Genomic DNA, 22731 nt, shown 5'->3' on the forward strand with positions numbered 1-22731 from the left:
ATATTTGTTTTTTTTATATTAATGAACATTTCTAAATGTTGAGTAAAGCGGTATGAGAAAACTTGTCTTTTGGGCGATAAACACTTTTGCTCGACTCCGTCAACCTAAAACTCCATGTAACCTCAATGGTGCAGCTTGTGAACTGTAATAAATCCATATTATTATACATTATTTAATGTAGACACGTATAACAAAATGTATGTATTATCAAAATATTGTAATTTATGTATAACTATTAATGCATGATGTTAAATACAATCAATTGACTATGATACAAAAGTGAGCCTACATAAAAAGCTCGAGCGAGTTGCCTCGCGCATTTAGAGGAGTTTAAATTAAAAAGAAATCCGTTACTTTTTACAGTTATTTACGGGCGATTTCAAGGTAACATTAACTACTGGTCTTTCACAAACCTCAAAATGTTAACCTAAAATGTTTATATGTTGTAGTAACAGATCAATAGATATAATCACATTACCTTGTACTTTTGTAATGGATTTTTGTAAGGTTTGTTACGTTTTAACGTTAGCCAAAAGGCTAGCTAGCTACTCTGGATGGAATTTACCACAGACATTACTACTTTTATAAGTTGGCGTTTTGGTCAGTGATCAATAAAAATGAAGGTGGAAAGAAATTGGAAATGCCATTCATGTGATTTATTTGTAAAGCATATACAATTGTAACGTGTGTAACTGGAGCCAGAAGGTGGCGGACCTGTTTATTGTTCCCGTTCATCGAAGTTCGTTAGGCTCAGCAGATTTGAACCATTACACTTTTGTATACGTTTCCAGTTATCTGCTGCGACGAAAAGGAAGCTAGGAAAATTTACCAGGACAAAATGCTACCTTCTAAAATGGCACTAGTTGTGCACAGAAACTATGAATCCCCATGGAAATTGTGTTTTAAGAAAGCATTTCCTTCGATATTACAGCTCTATTTAGAAATAGCTGTTGGTAGGCTTATAAAAACGATGTCTAAAAGGAGTCAACGTTTTATGCAAAAAAAGACCTACACAAGACTTCATTTGGACTAGAATTGGCCCTTATCCGGACGTCCCGGGGTCGTCGATACACGACGTGCAGAAAACGTCGGAAAAAAGACGTCATCTGGCGTCACAGTCTGCACCTTCAGGGGACCAAAATCCGACGTGCAAAAATGACTTGGAAAAGACGTCGTTTCAACGTATCTTTGCGCAGTGGGGCCAGGCCACAACTACCCTGCAAACTTTCTTTAAACCTGTTAATTTGTCATTGCGAAGTTTTGTTTCTGCCTCAAAACATTTAAAACTGTTTAATTGCCTGATGTTGTCTTCCTGGTTAATACCTGCCTGCTTTTGACGACGTTTTTGGACGAATTAATAAAAAAAATATTATATTATTATTACTACTACTACTACTAATAATAATAATTAATACCTCTTTCAAAACCCTCAGCCAATGCCAAAGTGTTGTTTGTACTTTTTTATTGTATGTGTTTTTTGGTAATACCAGAGGCGGACGAAGTACTCAATTTCATTACTTGAGTCAAAGTACAGATACCACTGGTCAAATGCTACTCCAATACAAGTGAAAGTTGCATGTTCAAAATCTTACTTAAGTGAAAGTACTGAAGTACTTGCTTTTAAAAATACTTAAGTATTAAAGTACACCTTCCGTCACGTAAAAAAGTTATAGTTTAAAAGTATTATACATCCTACCAAATCCTCTTTGGGCATAATATTCATACAGTCTTTGATAATAATCCATAAGGCATATTCCAATGATGTACATCATTCAGGTAGTGGTAGCAGAAAAGTTTAACCTACACTTTAGTTTAAGGAACAAAAACATTTTCTAAAACCACAATTCACTGATTAGCCTAGCCTAACCTGTTTAAGCAAATTATGTTACCATATTAAAAGTCAATAATAAAATGACGGTTTTCTCTCTTTGCTAGTTAGGTATTCAGTCATCCAATACAACATTATGCTACAGTCAATATAAACAAAGACAAAGTAAAATTAGCAGTGTGGCATCTTGGTAGTCTAACCTTGCTACAACCTTTTGCAGTATGGCTAAAGCCCACCAACTCCATGCCACCCAACATGCTAACAAACTCTTTTCAAACTAGAAATCACAGCCACATTAGAATTATTGACATTAATTCTACACTGACATTAGAATGGAAACATTATTTGACAAGATTCGATTAACCCACACGGTTTCCCTTATTGATGTTTCCGTAGTTTGAATTACTTGCCAATATAATGTTAACATTATTTATAGTGATCCTAGCAGACCTAGCAGTGGAGTGAGCAGGCAAAGTCATTTCACTAGCCTTACTGCAAAGCTCCTCTGACTACATAGTCACTTAACAAAACATTTAGGCTGCATACCGTAATATACTTCCTCAGGTGGGACGGTGAATTTTGGTATGCAGTGATATAGTTTGTTTTTGGCAAACAAAGCATGCATTTAAAACGATAGGAATGATTCATCCGGTCAGAAAACTGGAACATTTTGTCGAGATACGGCCATGGGTGCAAAAGAGCATGCCAGGGTTGCCAGCTCTCACGCATTGAGCGTGAGACACACGCATTTGACCGTTTTCACACGCTCTCACGCCACAGTTCCGATATCTCACGCCGAAAAAAAATCTAGTTTATTTACCTCTGATCTATATCTATCAACCACCGGCGATCGCGATATAATACTTAATTTGTGTCCATTTTTCACCGCCCCGGTAACGTTCGCCACCTCCCGATCAACAATTTACACTCGCCACCAAGTCCAGGTTCAAATCTCCCTCCAAGCGATCTTGAAAAGTTGGCAACCCTGGCATGCTCCATCACCGCCGTCTCCGCTCATGTTGCTGTTATTTAGGAAAAGAACGACTAGCGACACGGAACTTGATTTTACACCTCACAGACACATCCTTGATTGCTGATAGGCTGTCACCTGTGAAAATACTATCGGGGGAGGGGAGGAGAGTTGTGTGTGGAAGTAACGAGTAACGAGAGCTGGACAGAAATGTAGTGGAGTGATAAGTACTGTATTTGTTATTCAACTGTAGTGAAGTGAAAGTCATAAGTATTAAAAAAAATCAACTTAAGTAAAGTACAAATACTCAAGAACTGTACTTAAGTACAGTACTTAAGTAAATGTACTTCGTTACTGCCCACCTCTGGGTAATACAAAGGCAGGTTGAAGATATTACGTTGATTCACCGTTAATAGTTCAACGTTTGCGCAACCATTTAACATTAAACGTTGATTCACCGTTAATAGTTCAACGTTTTTGCAACCATTTAACATTAAACGTTGATTCACCGTTAATAGTTCAACGTTTGCGCAACCATTTAACATTAAACGTTGATTCAACGTTGATTCAACGTTGAAACAACAACAGACAGTATTTCAACTATATTTCAACCACATTTCAACGTTGAAGGTCGGTCGTGTGCCAGCTGGGGTGTATCGAACGAGAGATCTGGGTCTATTGTGACGCCCAAGTTCTTTACCTCTGCGCTGGGGGTTATAGTAAAAGAATGTAGATTCAATGCTACATTATGTATCTTGTCTCTCGCAGCCCTAGACCCAACTATTATTAATTCTGTTTTATCGGGATTTAGTGCTAGAAAGTTAGACACCATCCAATGTTTTATCTCTTCTACACGTTTCTCAATCTTACTGTTTGCGCCTAAATCGTCGGGTTTTGCCGATAAATATAGCTGAGTGTCGTCTGCGTAGGAATGGAAACTGATGTCATGCTTATGCATAATCTCGCCTAAGGGTAACATGTACAGTGTGAATAGAAGTGGTCCTAGGACTGTCCCTTGCGGGACACCATATTTAACCTGCACAGATTTAGAGGTTTTATTATTAACACTTACACATTGGAAGCGGTCAGTTAAATATTATCTAAACCTGGAGAGTACGACTCCTTTAATACCTACCGTGTTTTCTAGTCTATCCAGCAAAATGTTGTGGTCTACAGTATCAAAAGCTGCACTAAGATCTAACAGTATAAGGAACGAGACAAGCCCATTATCGGCCGATACTAGTAGATCATTCACTACCCTGAGTAGGCCTAAAGCTGTTTCAGTGCTGTGGTTTGGTCTAAATCCTGATTGGAACTTTTCATGGATACTATTTGATTGGAGATAGTGGTTTAACTGATTGGAAACAGCTTTTTCTAAAATTTTAGAGATAAATGGGAGATTAGAAATGGGTCTATAGTTGGCTAGAATCTGCGGATCGAGATTCTGTTTTTTAATCAAGGGTCTAATTACAGCGCATTTTAATTGTTTGGGCATGTAACCTAGGTTACGGGAGGAGTTAATCATATTAAGTAAGGGCTCTGCAATGGCTGGGAGTAGGTCTTTAAATAGACGGGTTGGAACTGGGTCAAATATACATGATGTAGTCTTAGACAAATTAATCAGTATTGTGAGCTCTTTTTGCGATATAGGATCGAAGATATTTAGCTCAGTAATATTTTTGGATGCATAGTTACTAATAACTAAACTACTGGGGTTGGATTGGAGGTAAGGCTGCAATGTATTATGACTCTGTAGTCGGATATTATCTATTTTATTTTTGAAAAAGTTTAAAAATTCATCGCTAGATGATGTGGATAATGTTTGGTTTTGAGGTTAAAGCAGTGCTGGAACTGGGCTGTTGTCTGTTACTATCTGTTAGAGGGTTAATAAGCCTCAGAACCAGCTGACTGAGGGGGCTCTTCTCGGGGTTCAGTTCTTGGGTCTGTAACGTCTTAAAATGTAGCGTATCACTGGGACTCGTTTTCAGGTGCATCCAGAGCTCGTTTTTGGATATTGATGAGCAATGGGAATCGGCCTAATTCTGCCCTGCATGCATTGGTTGGTGTTTTTCTTTGGACTTTTAGAATCATTCTGCAAAATTCTGCATGCAGGGCTTCAGCTGGATGCTTGTCCCATCCAGAGGCGGTCTTTGCATAGAGTCATTGCTAGGAAATTGCCTTGGGCCCCTCCCACTGCAGCCCACTGTAGGGCCCCCCTGACTAGCTAACTTATTTCTCGCATATTAATGTTGATGGGCCCCCTAGCTAAATTCGCCTTGAGCCCCCAAATTGCTAAGTCCGCCACTGGTCCCATCTAGTGTAGCTTTGCTGACTGAGTGGACCCCATACCTCACTCCCATACAGCGCAATGGGCTGAATCACACTATCGAATATTTTACACCAGATTGGAACGGGAATGTCGATATTGTAGAATTTTCTCCTGATGGCATACATTGCTCGATGAGCTTTATCTTTTAGTGCATTCACTGCCGTACTGAAACTCCCGGATGCAGTAATAACAAGGCCGAGGTAAGTGTACTGCATCGTGTGCTCCAGGGCGGTGCTGCCCAGACTGAACTGGTATCTGTGTTCCTGACATCTGGGCTTCTTTTGAAAGACCATAACTCTGGTCTTCTTCATGTTTACTGCCAGGGCCCAGTTCTGGCAGTACTGCTCCAGCAGGTCCAGGTGCTGTTGTAGCCCCTGTGCGCTTGGGGACAGCAGCACCAGGTCGTCTGCGTAGAGCAGGAACTTCACCTTCTCGTCCTGCAGAGCGAGACCAGGAGCTGCAGACTGTTCCAGCTGCACCGCTAACTCGTCAATGTAGATATTAAAGAGTGTTGGACTCAGACTGCAGCCCTGCCTCACTCCTCTTTTCTGAGTGAAGAATTCTGTGTTTGTCTCCAATTCTTACTCCACATTTGTTTCCCAAATACATTGATTTGATGATGTCATAGACTTTACCCCCTACACCGCTCTCTAGAAGTTTGTAATAGAGTCCTTCGTGCCAAATAGAATTGAATGCCTTCTTAAAATCCACGAAACAGGCAAAGATTTTTCCATTTTTGGTCTGATGTACGTGTTGGTTGATTAGAGTGTGCATGGTGTAGATGTGGTCAGTAGTTCTGTGATTTGGAAGAAAGCCAATCTGATTTTTGCTCAGGACATTGTGTTCGGTAAGGAAAGACAGAATTCTGTTATTTAAAATGTTATTAAACACTTTCCCCAGATTACTGCTCACACAGATGCCTCTGAAATTGTTAGGGTCTGATTTATCTCCACTCTTATGGATTGGGGTGATGAGTCCTTGACTCCAGATGTCAGGAAAACATCCTGAACTCAGGACGAGGTTGAATAATTTGAGCACTGCCCTCTGCAGCTCAGGAGCGCTGTTTTTTTAGCATTTCGTTCCTGATGCTGTCGGGGCCACAGGCTTTTTTAGATTTTAATGATTTGAGTTTTTGAGCCAATTCTTCCTGTGTTATTGGATAATTGAGAGGGTTTTGATTGTCTTTGATTGCACATTCAAGTGACTGTAATTTTTGTGTGATCAGATTGTAATTGGAATTTAGTTCCTTCTTTGAAATTTCTTTATTATACAGATTTTCAAAATGGTCTTTCCAGATTTCACAGTTCTGTGTGGGTACTTTTTGTGGTTTTGTTTTGCTCAAGTTATTCCACATCTCCCAGAACTGATTGTGTTTGATAGAATCTTCTATGTCTCTAAGTGTTTTATTTGTATAGTTTAGTTTTTTGGTTCTGATTGAGTGTTTATATTGTTTAAGGGTATTACAGTATTTTTGTCTTAAGTCCTGATCTTCTGGTTGTCTATGTTTTAGATTTGACAAATTTCTTAGTTCTTTTCTAATCGATTGACATTCATGATCAAACCATTTTTCTTTTTTCAGTTTTTTATCTTTACGTTTGTTTGTTTTTTGTAGTTCAGCCATAGAAGATGCTATGTGTAGAATGCTGTTAATTTCACTCACAGCACGATTTACACTTTTCTTATTATTCTCATAATTCTTGTTAATAAAGTTAGTGATTTTGTTAGATACGTGAGCTGACTGAAGTGCAAGGATAAATTTCTCTGCGCTATCAGGAGCCCATCTGTCAGTCCTGTGAACTGTGTACAGTTTACTGGACTCTGCTGCTGTTTGGTTGGGTTGATGTGACCATTTCAGGTACACATTGATTTGGCTGTGGTCTGATAGAGGAGTTTGCTGTCAGACAGTGAATGCTTTGAAGGAGGAGGGATACATGTCAGTGATGGCGTAATCTACTACACTAGCTCCAAGAGCTGAACAATATGTGAACCTCCCTAAAGAGTCCCCTCTGATCCTGCCGTTAAGCATGTACAGACCTAAGACTCGACAGAGATGCACTAACTCTTTACCGCTTTTATTTACAGAGCTGTCCAGGCTGTTTCTGACTCTGAGGGCTGGTGTGAGGTACGGAGAGCTCTGACCAAACACATGTTTATTGCCCTGTGAATCTACATATTCTAACTTGGATCCAGTTCTTGCATTAAAATCTCCACACAGCAGCACATTTCCCTGGGCCTGGAAATGGCTGATCTCTGTGTGGAGGCTGTTGATGTACTCCTCATCGTAATACGGGGATTCTACTGGAGGAGTGTAGACAGCACACAGGTATGTGTCTGTCTCTGATATGCCAATTTGTTTATGTAGTTTTAGCCAGCAGTGTGATTTCCCTAATTTTACAGCTGTGATGTGCCTGGCCAGTTTTTCCCCGTACCACACCAAAAGTCCTCCAGAATCTCGACCGCGCTGGACTGAGCTTAATTTGATTGAGGGCACAATGACCTCACAGTAGCCTGAGGCACAGTGGGTGGGCGTGTCTTCACGACACCACGTCTCTGTGAGAATGAGGACATCTACACCTTCAATGTACATTTCTCGATCGTCCAAAACAAGACCAGAAAACTACACCACTGGTGTACAGGTTTATCATACTACAACCCAAAAACATGTTTATTTATAACCAATTTTTAATATCACACACATACATAAACACATTCACACAAATGAAAATGAAATCAAATTCCAAATGTCACTAGGACTGTTCCCATAGAGATGAAAAGGTTAGAGAAAATACTTATCAATGTACATGTAGACCTCTAAGGAAAAGTGCGATGAAATGGAGGTTGGCTTTCCACCACTAGAGGGAGAGAGGGAGGGAGGGAGAGAGAGAGAGAGAGAGAGAGAGAGAGAGAGAGAGAGAGAAAACCCATTGAGGAAAAGCCCAAGAACATTATGTTTCCTCTACTGAGTAGTGACATCATGGCACAGGAATTACCAGACAAGCTAGATTACACATACACACACACACACACACACACACACACACTTGTGACACAGTGTAATGCAAGACCAGTGAGACATAGTCAGGTGGACATGAAAAGTGGATATAAAAGCAAATATATTTTTGTCTTGTGTATTGTGTCATTTTAGTTTTGTGTGTCAAATGAAATTCTGAGATTAAAAGAACAGCTTGACCTGATACAGCTTGACCTGAAGTCAAGGATGCGGGGAGGGTTATGGAGGAGCTTTTAGCCCATTCATAACAAGCTAAAAACAGGGACAACACTGTCCGCAGTCTGATGTTATGGTGTGGTGTTGAATGGAAGGGGGAGCAGAGCATCCTTGTCATGGAGCTGAGGGGTGGGACATCCTTGTCATGGAGCTGAGGGGCGGAGCATCCTTGTTGAACTGTGTGGTGGGGCTGACTGAGATCTGGTGCTATGTCCAGGTTAGCCTGAATACAGGTGAACCTGCTGTCTCTTAAACAAAATGGATCTTTTCTCAAGCTGATCTATGCTGCCCATAAAGTCACTGCTTATGTGTAAGCTTTGTCCAACATCCAAGCTCTTCCCTCATCTGCTCAACTAACTGCATGCTTCGGTTCTACATACAGACAGTATTACATGGTGCAGCTGTCATACTAACTAATGAGTAATTTGTGTTTTAAAATGTCGTATTTAAAACGTTATGCCTGATGGTGATCTGATCCTGATCTGTGAGGTACATCCCAGTGTCTGATTACAGGTACTGCCTTCTTTTTGTGATTAGATAATGCAGATTAAAGAATCTTAGCTAGAAAGGGAATAAGTGGAAAAGCTATGGTACTGACAATGTTTGCTGCATGTGAGTTGGAATCTGATTCTTGTGAGAACAAAAAAAAAACAGGATAAACTCAGCAACTCAGGCTATGTATGCACAGTCGTCCCACATACCCCCCCCCACCCCCCCACACACACACACACACAAACATGTGTACACCCAGACACGTATCCAACACAAACACGCAAAGGAACATGACTCCCATGGGTTTGGTTGGAACATTCCGATCTTCCTGGTTTGTTCTCAACAGCCCAGACAAACAGTTCTCAGCTCCGTCTGCATGTGCTACTCTTCACACGTGCACTGCTCTGGCTACATATGCTAGTTGTTCCACATGCACTGCTCTCTCTATGTACACTAGCCTTTCTATGTTGAGTTATTCCACTTTGTATTGTACTTTCTCAGCATTGGAATGATTTCCACAAAGATAACAGCTTTCCAAATACCATGTTAAGCTTTCCATTGATTAATTAGAAACAAACAGGGTGCTGTTTACACTACATGTAGCTACCCCACCCCTTCTCCTACCCCTACCCCTACTCCTATCCCTTCCCCTACCACTTCCTATACCCCTACCCCTACTCCTACCCCTACCCCTTCCTATACCCCTACACCTTATCCTATTCCTATTCCTAAAAGTCTTGAATCTTGAATCTTGCCCTGCATGTTGTATCCAGTGTAACTGCATCTCATGAACAGAACCGAGATCCTTGAACCTTGAGTGTGATATCTGGTGTCTGATATCTGATATCTGCTGTTTGATATCTGCTGTCTGATATTTGATATCTGCTGCTGACTGTTTTCAGTGTTTCTTCTGTATTCTTAAACTTGCACAACACACACACACACACACACACACACACACACACACACATTTAGGATATTCTTTTCCTCAGTTCCTCAGTTTTTATGTATTTTATAAATTATTATTACTACAACATAAATGCAATGCATGCATTTGATTAAAACATAAAATGATTCCAATATAGAACATCACACATTAAACCTACACAAATGCTTCTTCAACATAAAACGTCCCTACACAAATATTCATAATTGTAGCATGATTCCATGATATGGAAAAACTAATTGATTAAAGAAATACTTTGTAGAAATGCTATGATTTCACGTTGCCCTGGGCTGTTTGTGTGTGTGGCTTTAGGGAGAGTTCCCTTGGTGTAAGTCTAACAAGACACAGACCAGAACAGACCCTGAGAACAGACTTGTGTCATCATGGCTTCTGTGGATCTGACTGAACCGTGGGAAATCACTTTTCTTACTGAAACCCACTGAGTCTCTTCTTAACAGTTAAGCCAACATATACACTCACAAGCAGTCTATCATCTACACACACACACACACACACATTCATGAACCCTTTATGAGAACCTACTTGTATCTATTTTAGGTTTAAAATGAAGGTTAGCAGGCCATTTCCTGTGTCTATAACCATGGAAACTATCACCAGAGTCACATACTCTGCAACTGCTAAGGCTTTTCAGTCCTACCCTCTCTTATACACACACACACACACACACATGAAAGTAGTACATTTGGGGTTAGGGGTTAGGGTTAGGATAAGTCTTAACGTAAGTTAGGGTTAGGGTTAACATAGGTTAGGGTTAGACAGTCTGCATCCATCCCATTGTGATATAATACATACTATACCTACTAATATAATATAGTATTAGACTGATATAGTGCAGTATTAGAGGAGTATAGTGATAGAGTAATAGAGTGCCATGTACAGAAGAAAGTTTTGCTTCAGTGAACATTTATTTACAAAAATGTGTTAAATGTTCTACTTATTTCTTTTTAACTAATATATATTGCTGGATTGTCAAATGTACAAAAACTAAAATACATAAAAACACACACACACTCATACATGTACACACACAGGCTATGGCCAATATGTGTGTCACATACACCCTCTATTTCCACGTCAGCTGACTTCTGGGAAAACTTTGTTTTTGTTGCTTTTTAAAGCCACTGGGGGCGGGTTGTTACTAAGGGCAAGAAGAAAACTACAGCCAATCATATGCAATTAGGAAGTAAATGTTACATAACTGCAGACACACACTGAATTTAACCTGGAAGAAAAGGAAGATGTAGCGATTTTGAATATTTTTTTCATTTTTATGTTCTTTGTTCCTATTTTCACTAGAGAGGATCATGCTGCTGGAATGTAAAGTGACACTAGTACAGTGTAACACCTCGGTTAAATAAGAATAAACCTTTGCAGGTTATTACATGAAATAAACAAATGACTTTTTTGTGAAATGGCTGCAAGCATAATCATTATAACTCTGTCTCTCTAAGGCTGTGTGTCTCTCTGTGGGATTGCTGTAGGAGTAAGAACTGCACCTCTGATTGTGTCTCTCTATGAGTGTGTGACTCTCTTTGGGTGTGTGTCTCTCTATGGGTGTGTATCTCTATGGATGTGTGACTTTAAAGGTGTGTATCTCTCTAAGGCTGTGTATCTCCATGGATGTGTGTCACTAAGGATGTGTATCTCTAAGGTTGTGTGTCTCTAAGGGTGTGTGTCTCTATGGGGTGTATGTCTAAGGGTATGTGTCTCTATGGGTGTGTGTCTCTCTAAGGGTGTGTGTCTCTATGGGTGTGTGTCTCTATGGACATGTGTCTCTATGGGTGTGTGTCTCTATGGGGTGTATGTCTCTAAGGGTGTGTGTCTCTATGGGTATGTATGTCTCTAAGGGTATGTGTCTCTCTAAGGGTGTGTTTCTCTATGTGTCTTTAAGGGTGTGTGTCTCTATGGGCATGTGTCTCGCTCTCTGTGAAACTGCTGCAGATGTAATCACCATGGGTTAAGGTGTATGGGTTAGGGTACCGGGTATAAGGGTTAGGTTTAGGGTACCGGGCGTATTGGCTAGGTTTAGGGTAAGGGGTGTATGGGTTAGGGTAATGAGTGTATGGACTAGGTTTAGGCTAATGGGTGTGTCACGTAGGGCTACGGCCCCCCTCTCTAGCTGTCATTTTGGTTTCCTGATCTTTGTGTCTGTGTTGTTCCCTGCTTGTCTGTTCCCATGATTTCCCCCCGTCTGCTATGCCCGTGTTGTCAGTGTCTCCACCTGTGTCTTGTTAGTTCTGTGTGTTTATAGTCCCTGTGTCTTCCATGTCGGTTATCGGTTGTTTTGTTTCATTGGTTAGTGTGATTCATGCTCCTAGTTTTTGTGCTCAGTCTGTTCTTGTGCTTTTGTGGTCTCTGTTGTTTTGTCTCGTCGTGAGTATTATTTCCTTTAGTCTGTGTACCAGATCTCAAGTATAACAAAAACCCAGAATATCCAAAATATTAATAAAAATACACATATAATGAAATAAATGAATACTAAACTAACATGAAAAACTAACTTTTTTATTACAAAATTATGCGTTTCCACACTAAAAACTGCTACACCCCTCTTGTAGTCTGTCTGTCTGTCTGTCTGTCTCACTCACACACACACACACATACAGTTATTTGGTTCTAATCAGTGACTGATGGAGGAGGAGGAAGTTGCCCTTTCTTCCCTCTGAGGCTTCAGGGTTCATGCTGGGTAAATCTAATTTGGATTTGCAACTGCCAAAGCTTCAGGTTCACAGTTGCATTTAAAGCAAATTTTATTCTGTAGTCAGAATGTAGGAGGAACAGAATCTAATCTGGCAGGAAGTTCATACAGGGAACAGTGTCCTGCATAATACATGAACATTCCTGACTCCAGGCAACTAAGACCATGGAAATAGAGACAGAGCTGGGTAGAGAGAGAGAGAGACAGAGCGATACTACTACTACTACTACTACTACTACTACTACTATTATTACTAGTACTACTATGACTTCTGTTATTACTACTACCACTTTTACTACTATTATTACTACTACTATTACTGCTCCCATTATTACTACTACTACTGCTATTACTAGTACAACTTTGACTACTTTTATTACTATTACCACTATTACTATTACTTCTACTACTACTAGCACCAGTGCTATTAATTTACTTTTAATTATTTTTTGTTATTTAATTAAATTTTTATGTAACCTTTTCTTTTTTTTATGTTGACAAAAACATTCCGATATCAGGATGTAATAACCTTCATTATTTTTATTTCTTATGTTTTTTTTATTTTGAATTGCTTCTGTGTACGGATTGCCCCTTACAAATAAACTTAACCAGCCCAGCCCAGCCCAGCCCTTTCATTTACACTGAGACACCGTACATATCTCTTTTTCAAGGCACCCTACCTGAAACAACGTGTTGTTCAACTGGACCATCATAAGATAAAATGTGATGGCAACTCCCTGCTGTAAACTACTGGTGATATCATTAGAACTCCTGTCTCAGGGTTAATAGAGGGGTAGGGGTAGAACTCCTGTCTCTAATAGAGGTGAAGGTGTAGAGGTAGGGGCAGATCTCCTGTCTCAGGGCTAATAGAGGGGTAGGTGTAGGAGTAGAGTTAGATATCCTGTCTCAGGGGTAATAGAGGGGTAGGTGTAGGGTTAGGGGCAGATCTCCTGTCTCAGGGGTAAAGGAGGGGTAGGTGTAGGGGTAGAACTCCTGTTTCAGGGGTAATAGAGGGGTAGGTGTTGGGGTAGGGGTAGATCTCCTGTCTCAGGGGTAATAGAGGAGTAGGTGTAGGGGTAAGGGCAGATCTCCTGTCTTAGGGGTAATGGAGGAGTAGGTGTAGGGGCAGATCTCCTGTCTAAGGTGTAATAGAGGGGTAGGTGTAGGAGTAGGGGTAGATCTCCTGTCTCAGGGGTAGGATAGATAGAAAGAAAGAGAGATAATGAGTGAGAGAGGTGGGAACTGTGGTTTAGAAACAGATGAGACTATTGTCACATTATAGGCCTTAATACACAGTCAGGGGTTTTATTTATTTTGCTTTTTTGGACAGATCTGAATATTTTGCTGTTACTGTTCACACTGCAAGTGACATACAGTTTGTATTTAGTGACAAATATAACTGGGTTAGGATTTGGATTAAGTAACACACAAATATATAAATATCTGTTATCAACAAAAAAAGACCCCTATCCTTAAATGACCTACATGCAAACATTTAGCCACAAAAACATCAATGTCACAATGTCGTCAATATGCATAAGTATCCACAGCAACATTTGTGAATGCATCAGTGAAACAGCACAAGGATCTACATCTTTATCCTAGTCTTCACTGTGAAGAATATTTACTGTGGAGGTTGATTGGGTTACTTTAATCCTAACCCTAACCAATAGCTGTTGTGCATCTGGGTGAAAGGTGAAAGGTCAGAGGTGCTGCTTTAACATTCACAGGATTGTGGGGAGACTTGTGGGTACAGGAAATGAGTCGGCAGTAGTCTGCTCTTAAACACATCAGAATTTTAGTTCTTCCATGATTTATAAATAAATAAACAATAAATAAAAAATCAGATCTGCAAATGTGATAAAGAAAGAAAGGAAGTCACATCGATACTTTAAAAATACCTTATGTGTATGTGTTTTTTTTAGCTAACCCTAACCTTAAGCTAAATGAGCCCCCCCGGCCTAGAGGTGAGAAACATTACATTGGTGTAGTGTGGTTTCATTGCACTGTATGCAAATGCAACATCAGCATCCTGCTGTAACTTTCACAATACTGCAGCCTGTATCTCAGCAACAACAGCCACAATTACAGCTTGTATCCCATAAATAGTAACGTCATTCCACAACAACTGCATTCTATAGGCCGTATCACAGCAAAAGCACTGAAACATTTCAGCCTGCATCCAAGTAACAGCATCCATTACATGTACAGGACTAAGGGTGTCACCCCACATATAACATAAATAGACAAATGCTTAGTTATGTTACCATTGTGTGTGTGCATGCTTGTGCATTTATGCATGGGTTAACTGGGGATGCGCCCACTGTACAGTACTGATCTACAGTATAAAGGAAAGGAAACTGAAAGAATGTGGGGGAATTCCCTCTGAGAAGCAGTCCATCGTCCAATGCGTAATTATCCCAACATTATCCATCCAACAGATGCAGTCTTCAGATATGTTTATGTAAATGTATTCTGAATATGTGTAAATGTATGGTAAGTGTGTAAATGTATTCTGAATCTGTAAATGTATTCTGAGTGTGTAAATGTATTCTGAATGTGTAAATACATGCCGAGTATGCATTCTGAATGTGTAAATGTATTCAAAATATGTAAATGTATGCTGAGTGTGCATTCTTACTATGCAAACCCATTCTGCATCCACACAAACAAGCCTGTGGCCACAAGCTTCCTGTCATTGCTCACAAGTGTGAAAGTTTAAATTTGCATTTGGTACATTTTGGTGTTTTTTCTAGCCAATGGCCGATTTTGCTGTACTGTTCTATTCTAAGTTCTATTATTAATAGCTCACTGTATGTCTCACTAACTAACATCATCATGAAGCAGTTGTATACTCCTACATTCCCTATCAGCTTCCTCTCTTCCCTCTGTTTCCCTCTGTTATCTTGGAACATAACACAGGAACACACATTACACAACTAACACACACACACACACACACACAAACCTCTAACCCTAACCTCTAAACCTAATTGTTAACCTTAATCTCTTACCGATACCTTTAGCCCCAACTTTTAACGCTAACTATAACTTTTAACCTTAATTTCTTACGCCTAACCCAAACACAACAGACAACAATGTAGCTGCAGGAAAGCTGCAGCCCTTTGTATCATAAATGTTACTAAAATGATCTAAACAGGGTTCATCTCACCAATAGAATAACGTTTGCCATAAAATGTAATCTAGCACAGCAGTATACGTGTAGGCATTGTCTCATACTGCAACATGTATTCATGCCCACTGATCACACACACCCATGAGCATTTACATTCAGGGACATGAACACACACATCCGTGCTCTTTGGACATGCCAACACGGCAGTTCACACAACCAATAATAAATCGTTATCTGTTTAAACGTAGTGCTATAGTCTCTTACACAACTGCCCCTGTGATACAACCTTCATTCAGGAACTGTATTATATTTGGACAGTTCTGATACCAGAATGGTGAGTGATGATTTTAGAGAATTCCAGTATTAGCTGCTGGAAATGTATTTTAGCTCTTACAAATGAGCAAAATCTAACAAAAACCTGCTTGTTTGTTTATGCTGGCTGCAGCAAACACAAAGCAAACCCTAACTTCTAACCCCAAAACCTTAACCCATAAACTAAATCCTTTTTTTTTCCACCATAAACTAAATCCTAACTTGTAATCCCAAACCCTTAACCTGTAACACAAGCTAAACCAAGTGAAATCAATATGCTAATAAACCTCCTTCTGCAACTCATCTGGTAGAGCAGGTAAAACATGATTTTAGTTACTAAGTTGCGGGTTCAGTTTCCAGGGAGTGCACATACACAGTGTACTGATAAATATGTAAGTCACTCTGAATAAAAACGCATCCTTACTGTAGTGCAGCTAACATCTTTGTTAAACTAACATTATCAGCAGTAGTGGTAAAGATTCATGTGACAACAGGTGAAAACCTTAGAGGGAGCCCAGGTCAGAATGACAACCATCAGACTCTGGACAGTGTCCCTTCACCCATGTTGTCCTCTGACATCTCTCAATCCATGTAGAGACCAGCTGTGCTGGACATCGGAGGGCCTGATGAGCCCAGTGTATCCATCATGTCCTTCTCAATAGTATGCACACAATATGTAGAATGAATGGTGATGTGATTTTTATCCATACCTTTGTTACTGTTACAGTTTTTTGCAGATTCTAAGACCCAATTTCTGAAAGCAGGCAATGCCACACACACAACATGCAAGACATCTCACACTTTTGGAAAAAGCAAAAACTTTAACCAAAACTCTTGCAACTCTTGCCAAAACCATATTATTGCATCCAAACTCTACACACAAATATCATATGATTAGCCTTTCCCATGTGACTACACACGGATGTGACAAATGGAAAACACCATGTGTTTGAATGTTCAGTTTGTAGTCCGCTGTGAAGGTCTGTCAGAGGTCTCACATAAACATGAATATTCACAACTATTGAGGTTATTTCTGCATATTCAGTACATTTACACCATGAAGTAAAACAATTACAAGGGGAAGGTTTTTTTTGGTTTTGCATGAACACTACAGCAACACATGCTGCATATGCTGTAAACACATGGACATCAAAAACGACAAAAAAATAATATTAGAAAACAGCCTCAAGCTTCCTCCATCACCTGCTGAACAGATTTGCGTCTGTGGGTTTGGCGACCAGCTCCATGCCAAAAAGAACTCAACTGCAATAGAGACTTTGGTGGAGGTGAAGCACAACAAATTGTGGCTGTTCAGTGAACCAGTTCGTACTTGAACAGCCCGGTGTAAACTGTTCTGGTTCCTCCCTCTAGTGATGGAGAATGAATATGTTGTGCTCTGTGTTGAGGAAGGTGATGATGTGCACAGTGATGTAGGGAACAAGAGTGGCATGATGATGAACACATTGTGTGATGCTGCCATGCTGCCAGGGACTCTTGACAATGATACGGTTTCCTATGATGTTCATTACAGTATTGAACAACAGTATGAAATAGGCATAATGTTGTCTGTGCTGTGTGGCACAGGACACTAGACTATCAATGAGTGGATAGCAGAGCATATTTGCACAAATTCATAGTGCAGTTGTTTCACACTGTCACTGGCCCATTGCAGATAGACTCACTGACTGGATGTTGCTGATGGTGACGTTGTCAGTAATGATGTGTTGTTTGCTCTGACCATATCGACGATGGTCTCTTTCTGTTCTAAGGTGGATAGCTGTCTTTGTTGCCCAGCAAGGGGTAGTAGTGCAAAAACCTGATGTATGTATAGAGGATAGGTCTACTCTATTCTCATTTTGAAATGTCTGGATGAAGCTACAATGTAGCAGCACAGATTAGGTCGGAACCTTTGCCTCCAGAAAACCCAAGGCATGCTTGATCACTTGGTCAACCAGAGTGGCTCTGATCTGTTATGGTTACTCATCCTCTTCCTCATCTCTATGCAGTATTGGTCTCCATTGAAATGCAAACCAATTTTGCAACTTGTGACCTCTTTTAGGGATTAGGTTTTGATGTCTAAAAATTTGTTTAAAAAAATAGCTAGAATGTTGTAACCTGTGAGGACTGGGTATGGATATTGGTAGGTGTGTAGCAGTTGCGTGGCAGTGTTTTCCAAAAGAAACACGTGGTTTTCAGTTTTGATTGTTGTCTTATGTGAAGAAATGTTTTTAATGTTTTGCAAAAAGTGTGTTTAGGAATTAAGTGCTTAAGGTTGGTTTAAGAATTAAATGTGCTTAAGGTTTAGCGCACCAAATGAATAGATAGGCTACATTGGTTAGTGTTTTCAAAAATTGTGCTACAAGGACCACTTTTTGGGTCTTGGCAGCTGTAAAAAAAAAAAAAAAAAAAAAACTAATAGGTTAATATTACGCTAAACACTAAATTTCTTTCAGGATTAATAAAGCATCTAATGTAAGATTAACATGGCACTAATTTCACCCTTTAATCTTTTATATAAGCCAAATTTACCTTTAGCATTTTATATGCTGTAGATTCCTGTTCATGTATAATTTTGAATTGTGCAGGAATTGTATTATTTTACCCTAAAATTAGGGACTACATATGTAGTATAAAAACTCTGTGCTTTGTCACAGCACCTAGCAGCACTGCTCTCCTGCAGACTGGGGTATTAGCCAGACTAACACTAATCCTAACCCAGACCAACACTAACCCTGCCAGTGCTAACCCAGACTACTGGGTATGTTTGTCCAGAGTTTCCTGAACAAATACATTCACCTTTACTCTACTTTGTCTCATCTCAAACAAACTGAACCATAGCTTTTAGTCCAGCTATGTTTAACCAGATAATTAACAAGTATGTACACACAAATGAACACGCACACCACTCTCAACATTCAGTGAAAACATTTATTTAAAAAAATATAACTCTTAAGCTGAGACTGTAAAGTGTCAGTGGAGCCCCACATGGCTTCATGTAGCAGGACGGATATCTCTTGCTTGACTGTACCCAACGAGGTACAGCGTGGTGGTGGTGGAGCAGTCACCGATTACCCAACAAGCTACATCAGAGTGGTGGAGACACCAGCCATGCATGTCTGTAGCCGGGTCCACTGTGACCAGAACCACCATGTCCTCTTCCTACATGTAATAAGAGCATCATGACAGAGTGATGTTGCTGTTAAAAAAAAAAAAAAAAACAAAAAACAAAAAAAAAATAAGGAGACTAGTGTCTGGGTCAGGGGACACACTCCGTCCTTCTTTGCACAATGCTTCATTATAAGCTTAGTGTGGTTGCATGTGATGGTAGTCATGGTGATTGGCTACAGCTTCGCCATCTTCACCGTATCAGGAGAGCTAGCCCCGCCCCCAGCCCAGCAAAGCCTGCAACCGCCATCAGAGCATTCCGAACCACAGACTCAGGATCCTCCACTCTGAAAAACTCTGTGAAGCCATCCTGGAACATAACACAGGAACACACATTAAATGACTAACACACACACACACACAGTGTGAATGTGTGTGTATGAAAATAAATGACCGGATGCTGACTGAGACCATTCTTCCCGAGAATGTGGTTTCACACACAGACACGCGCAAAATTAAACAGGAGCACTAATACACTACAAGCAGTCTGATGAGATGGGCTAGAGTGTGAGACTTCAGCACAGACTATGCATCACTCAGAAAATAGCCCAGAATCCACACCAAACCTTGTCCAATAAATCTGTATTACACATGAACAGGAGAGATGATGTGTCCCTCTGGGGCTGTCGTACTCACCCAGGACTTGTTGTTGAGGAGCCATTCATGCTGGTAGGACGTGAGGTAGGACGCAATGTGTTGGGCTACGGTGTCAACGCAGCGCTCTCTGCCACTCTGTTTTAGCTGCTCACACACCACCGCGCCAAACGCAAGCAGGCTGGCCACACGGCCCCAGTTGGTCATGCCGTCACTGAACATGCTCTTAGCCACAGAGGTCACGACCTCCAGGTCTTCACCCTGACCTTCAAGCTTTAGCTTCTGCACCATACCTAACACACACAACCAGTCATCAATACACCAAATCAACACACCAACCACCATTACATGGCAATCAATAAAAAAGATTTACAGCCACTGAGGTTATGATCTGAGATTACTACTTTACTGATTAGAAAATTCTATTCTGACAACACAAAGCTTTTGCACTTTTAATTTACTTTATTTTTTATTACACCTATTACACATATGTAATGCAAGCAACCAGTACTCAGACAGCACCAGCACTATGACCCCCCGGGGGGGGGGGGGGGGGGGGGGGGGGGTTAAGGCTTATCAGCGCTCGTCTTGTAACTACGGGCCTCCTGAGGTGTATACAGCTCACTGATTAAACACTTTCTTCAAGTTGATAAAACAAATGACCTGTCCATAGGTCAACAATAAGACCAAAGAGAAACAATCCTTATTTTACTAGGGCCGTCAAAATGAAATGCACAGTACAATACATGCTGTGTTAAATCTGAGAACGTAGTATCATTACACCGTGACAAGGAAAAGGCTGTCAAACCGGGAGGTGGAGCAAACACCTGATAAACTGGTCAACTCTGCTTTCGAAATCCAAACCCGAGACCTGGAAACGCCTACTAACCCTAACCCTATTATAAATGTATAGGCACCGAGTTTACGGAAATCAATTTACCACCAGTAATGCATCAGTGTGTGTGTGTGTGTGTGTGTAATATATATATATATATATAATTAAATATAAATATTAAATATAACATATATCAATATTAAAGCGAAAACCGGCGTTTTGCCACTGATGAATATGAATTTTCCATGTTCTTCAGACGAAGAAAATATGGATATAAATTATGTACAGGGAGCATTATTTCACATGGTATATTAGTCTGTCGAGAGATGCTGCCCCTGAACGTTTTAATCAGAATACCGCAAGAGAATACAAAAACATGCTCTCCGTGCTCTTATAATCAACTCACTCCGGAAGCATTGATACTGTAACACTAATACCACTCGAGGAGTTTCTGCGTATTTTAAACCGTTACATCGAAATACGCTTGGATGTTGCTGATAACGCAGAAGCAAAACGGGCAGGAGGTGTGGCGGACCCCCTGTTCCAGGAATCGGGTTTAAAAACACGAAGTTGCGGTTCCAGTAAAGAAGAAGCGCCGCCTGCGCTGAGCGGTGACGCAGACTCTCCCGCACGGCCTCACCGACTCGGTTCTGCCCGATTTGCTTTCTCAGCTATGAACAAAAAAAACCCTTCCTAGCTAAATATCTATCCCAAAGGTTATTGAATGAAACTTTACCATTATATGCAATCCGGTGCTTACAAATAACATCGCCCACTACTCGTCTAAGCGTTGACATGGCATTGTGTTTAGTCCGGCTCCTTTGCGGAAGTCCTGTGTAAATTCTATAAAAATCTCCAATAAGTTCCCGAGTTTCTCTGTCCAGCTCAGAGAAACAAGAGCTAAAGTCTGAAAGACTCTCCTGTGAGTCGGGCGACGTGGGCAGCGAGCCGTCTTCATTTGATGACTGGGGGAAGTGGGTATCGAAAACTAGTCCTTTCCCGTTTTTTCCTGGTTTAACGGGCCATCCGTCCGCGTCGTCCGCGGTTCCGTCCAGCTCGTCTTCGGTTGTCTTTTTGAACGGCGCCATTGCTGTGGGATTCTCAGTCAGACCGAGGAAGAAATTGTTGTCGACTCCATTTTGTGCCCCGTTGCACAGTAGTCCTATCGCTGTTGTTCGTTTCATCGTCGTGATACTCATGTCGATAGATGATTAGTTAACTGAAAGTATTGTGAAAAAATATATTAAAACCAGGTTTTATTAGACAGATCTCAATTACCTTGACAACACTCCCACCCGAGTGAAGCAGAAAATTCTGGTTGGAAGTAGCTTATATAGTCATGACGCGAGTATGTCCGGAAACCCATATTTGGTGGTACAACGTTAAAGTGTAAAAAATCTCTACGTCATTAGAAAAAATATTCCAGATCATGTACTTAATAACAAAACAAAAAAATCACAACATCCTTGGACTCACCTAAGGCACCTAAATGAGGCATGGCTTGAGAAACATAATTTTTGAGGATGGCCATAAAGTTGCAGCAGTATTGGCAACTTCGTGATTTTGTCGCTAACTAGCGAGTATTCAGACTTCTCCAGCTACTCTTAAAATAAATAAATAAACAAATGTATTAAATGCACATAATTCCAGCAGCCCCCATCTGAGGCAGTCATGGTCTGGTGGTTAGGGACCCGGTCTTTTGACCGGAGGGTCGTAGGTTTTTTTTCCAGGCCCTAGTCCATGACTGAAGTGCCCTAGAGCAAGGCACTTAAACCCCAACTGCTTAAGTGCTAGGGCTGCCCACTGCTCTGGACACCTGTGTACCACAGCCCCTTAGTCATCATTAGTGTGTGTGGGTGTGTGTTCTCACTGCACATATGAGTAAATGCTGAGGACTAATTGTGGTGAAAATCACAACTGGCAATATGGCAACTTTAGATGAGAGCTTCCTTTTTTATTCTCAACGGTATTGGCGATAAGAGACAGAAAAAACGCAAACCATGAAAGTTAATGGGGTGGGCGGCCAACAATTGGAGCTACCAAGGTCATATGTAAAAGTTATTTTCCATCTCCTGTGCCTTAGTGAATCCTGGCATTGACTTGGGACTTGACTTGAACTGTATTTTGTGACTTTTGAACATCTCTGCTTTAATGTAATCCAAGTGTAATGCACATAGGC

At 40.6% G+C, this 22731-nt stretch overlaps 1 protein-coding gene across 1 annotated transcript; it reads right to left on the reverse strand.

Annotated features, from left to right (window-relative positions):
- Window positions 1-18868: 18868 nt before the first annotated feature.
- mcl1a (MCL1 apoptosis regulator, BCL2 family member a) lies at window positions 18869-21864 on the reverse strand. Its single transcript, XM_077006612.1, has 3 exons — window positions 21289-21864; window positions 19760-20010; window positions 18869-19433 (listed from the first exon to the last, which is right to left on the reverse strand). Exons 1-3 carry the CDS (start codon window positions 21749-21751, stop codon window positions 19317-19319), a joined length of 831 nt encoding a protein of 276 aa, XP_076862727.1. The 5' UTR covers window positions 21752-21864; the 3' UTR covers window positions 18869-19316.
- Window positions 21865-22731: the final 867 nt, after the last annotated feature.

This window comes from Brachyhypopomus gauderio, chromosome 5 (genome assembly GCF_052324685.1).
Source record: "Brachyhypopomus gauderio isolate BG-103 chromosome 5, BGAUD_0.2, whole genome shotgun sequence".
Lineage (NCBI taxonomy): Eukaryota > Metazoa > Chordata > Actinopteri > Gymnotiformes > Hypopomidae > Brachyhypopomus > Brachyhypopomus gauderio.

Bases quoted from the DNA above. Each gene is read 5' to 3' on its own strand.
- mcl1a (XM_077006612.1), bottom strand. From the start codon at position 21,751: ATGAGTATCACGACGATGAAACGAACAACAGCGATAGGACTACTGTGC. The intron at 20,011-21,288 runs GTAAAGTTTCAT...TGTGTGTGTTAG, and splicing joins GCACCGGATTGCATATAATG to GTATGGTGCAGAAGCTAAAG. The intron at 19,434-19,759 runs GTGAGTACGACA...GTTATGTTCCAG, and splicing joins TCCTCAACAACAAGTCCTGG to GATGGCTTCACAGAGTTTTT.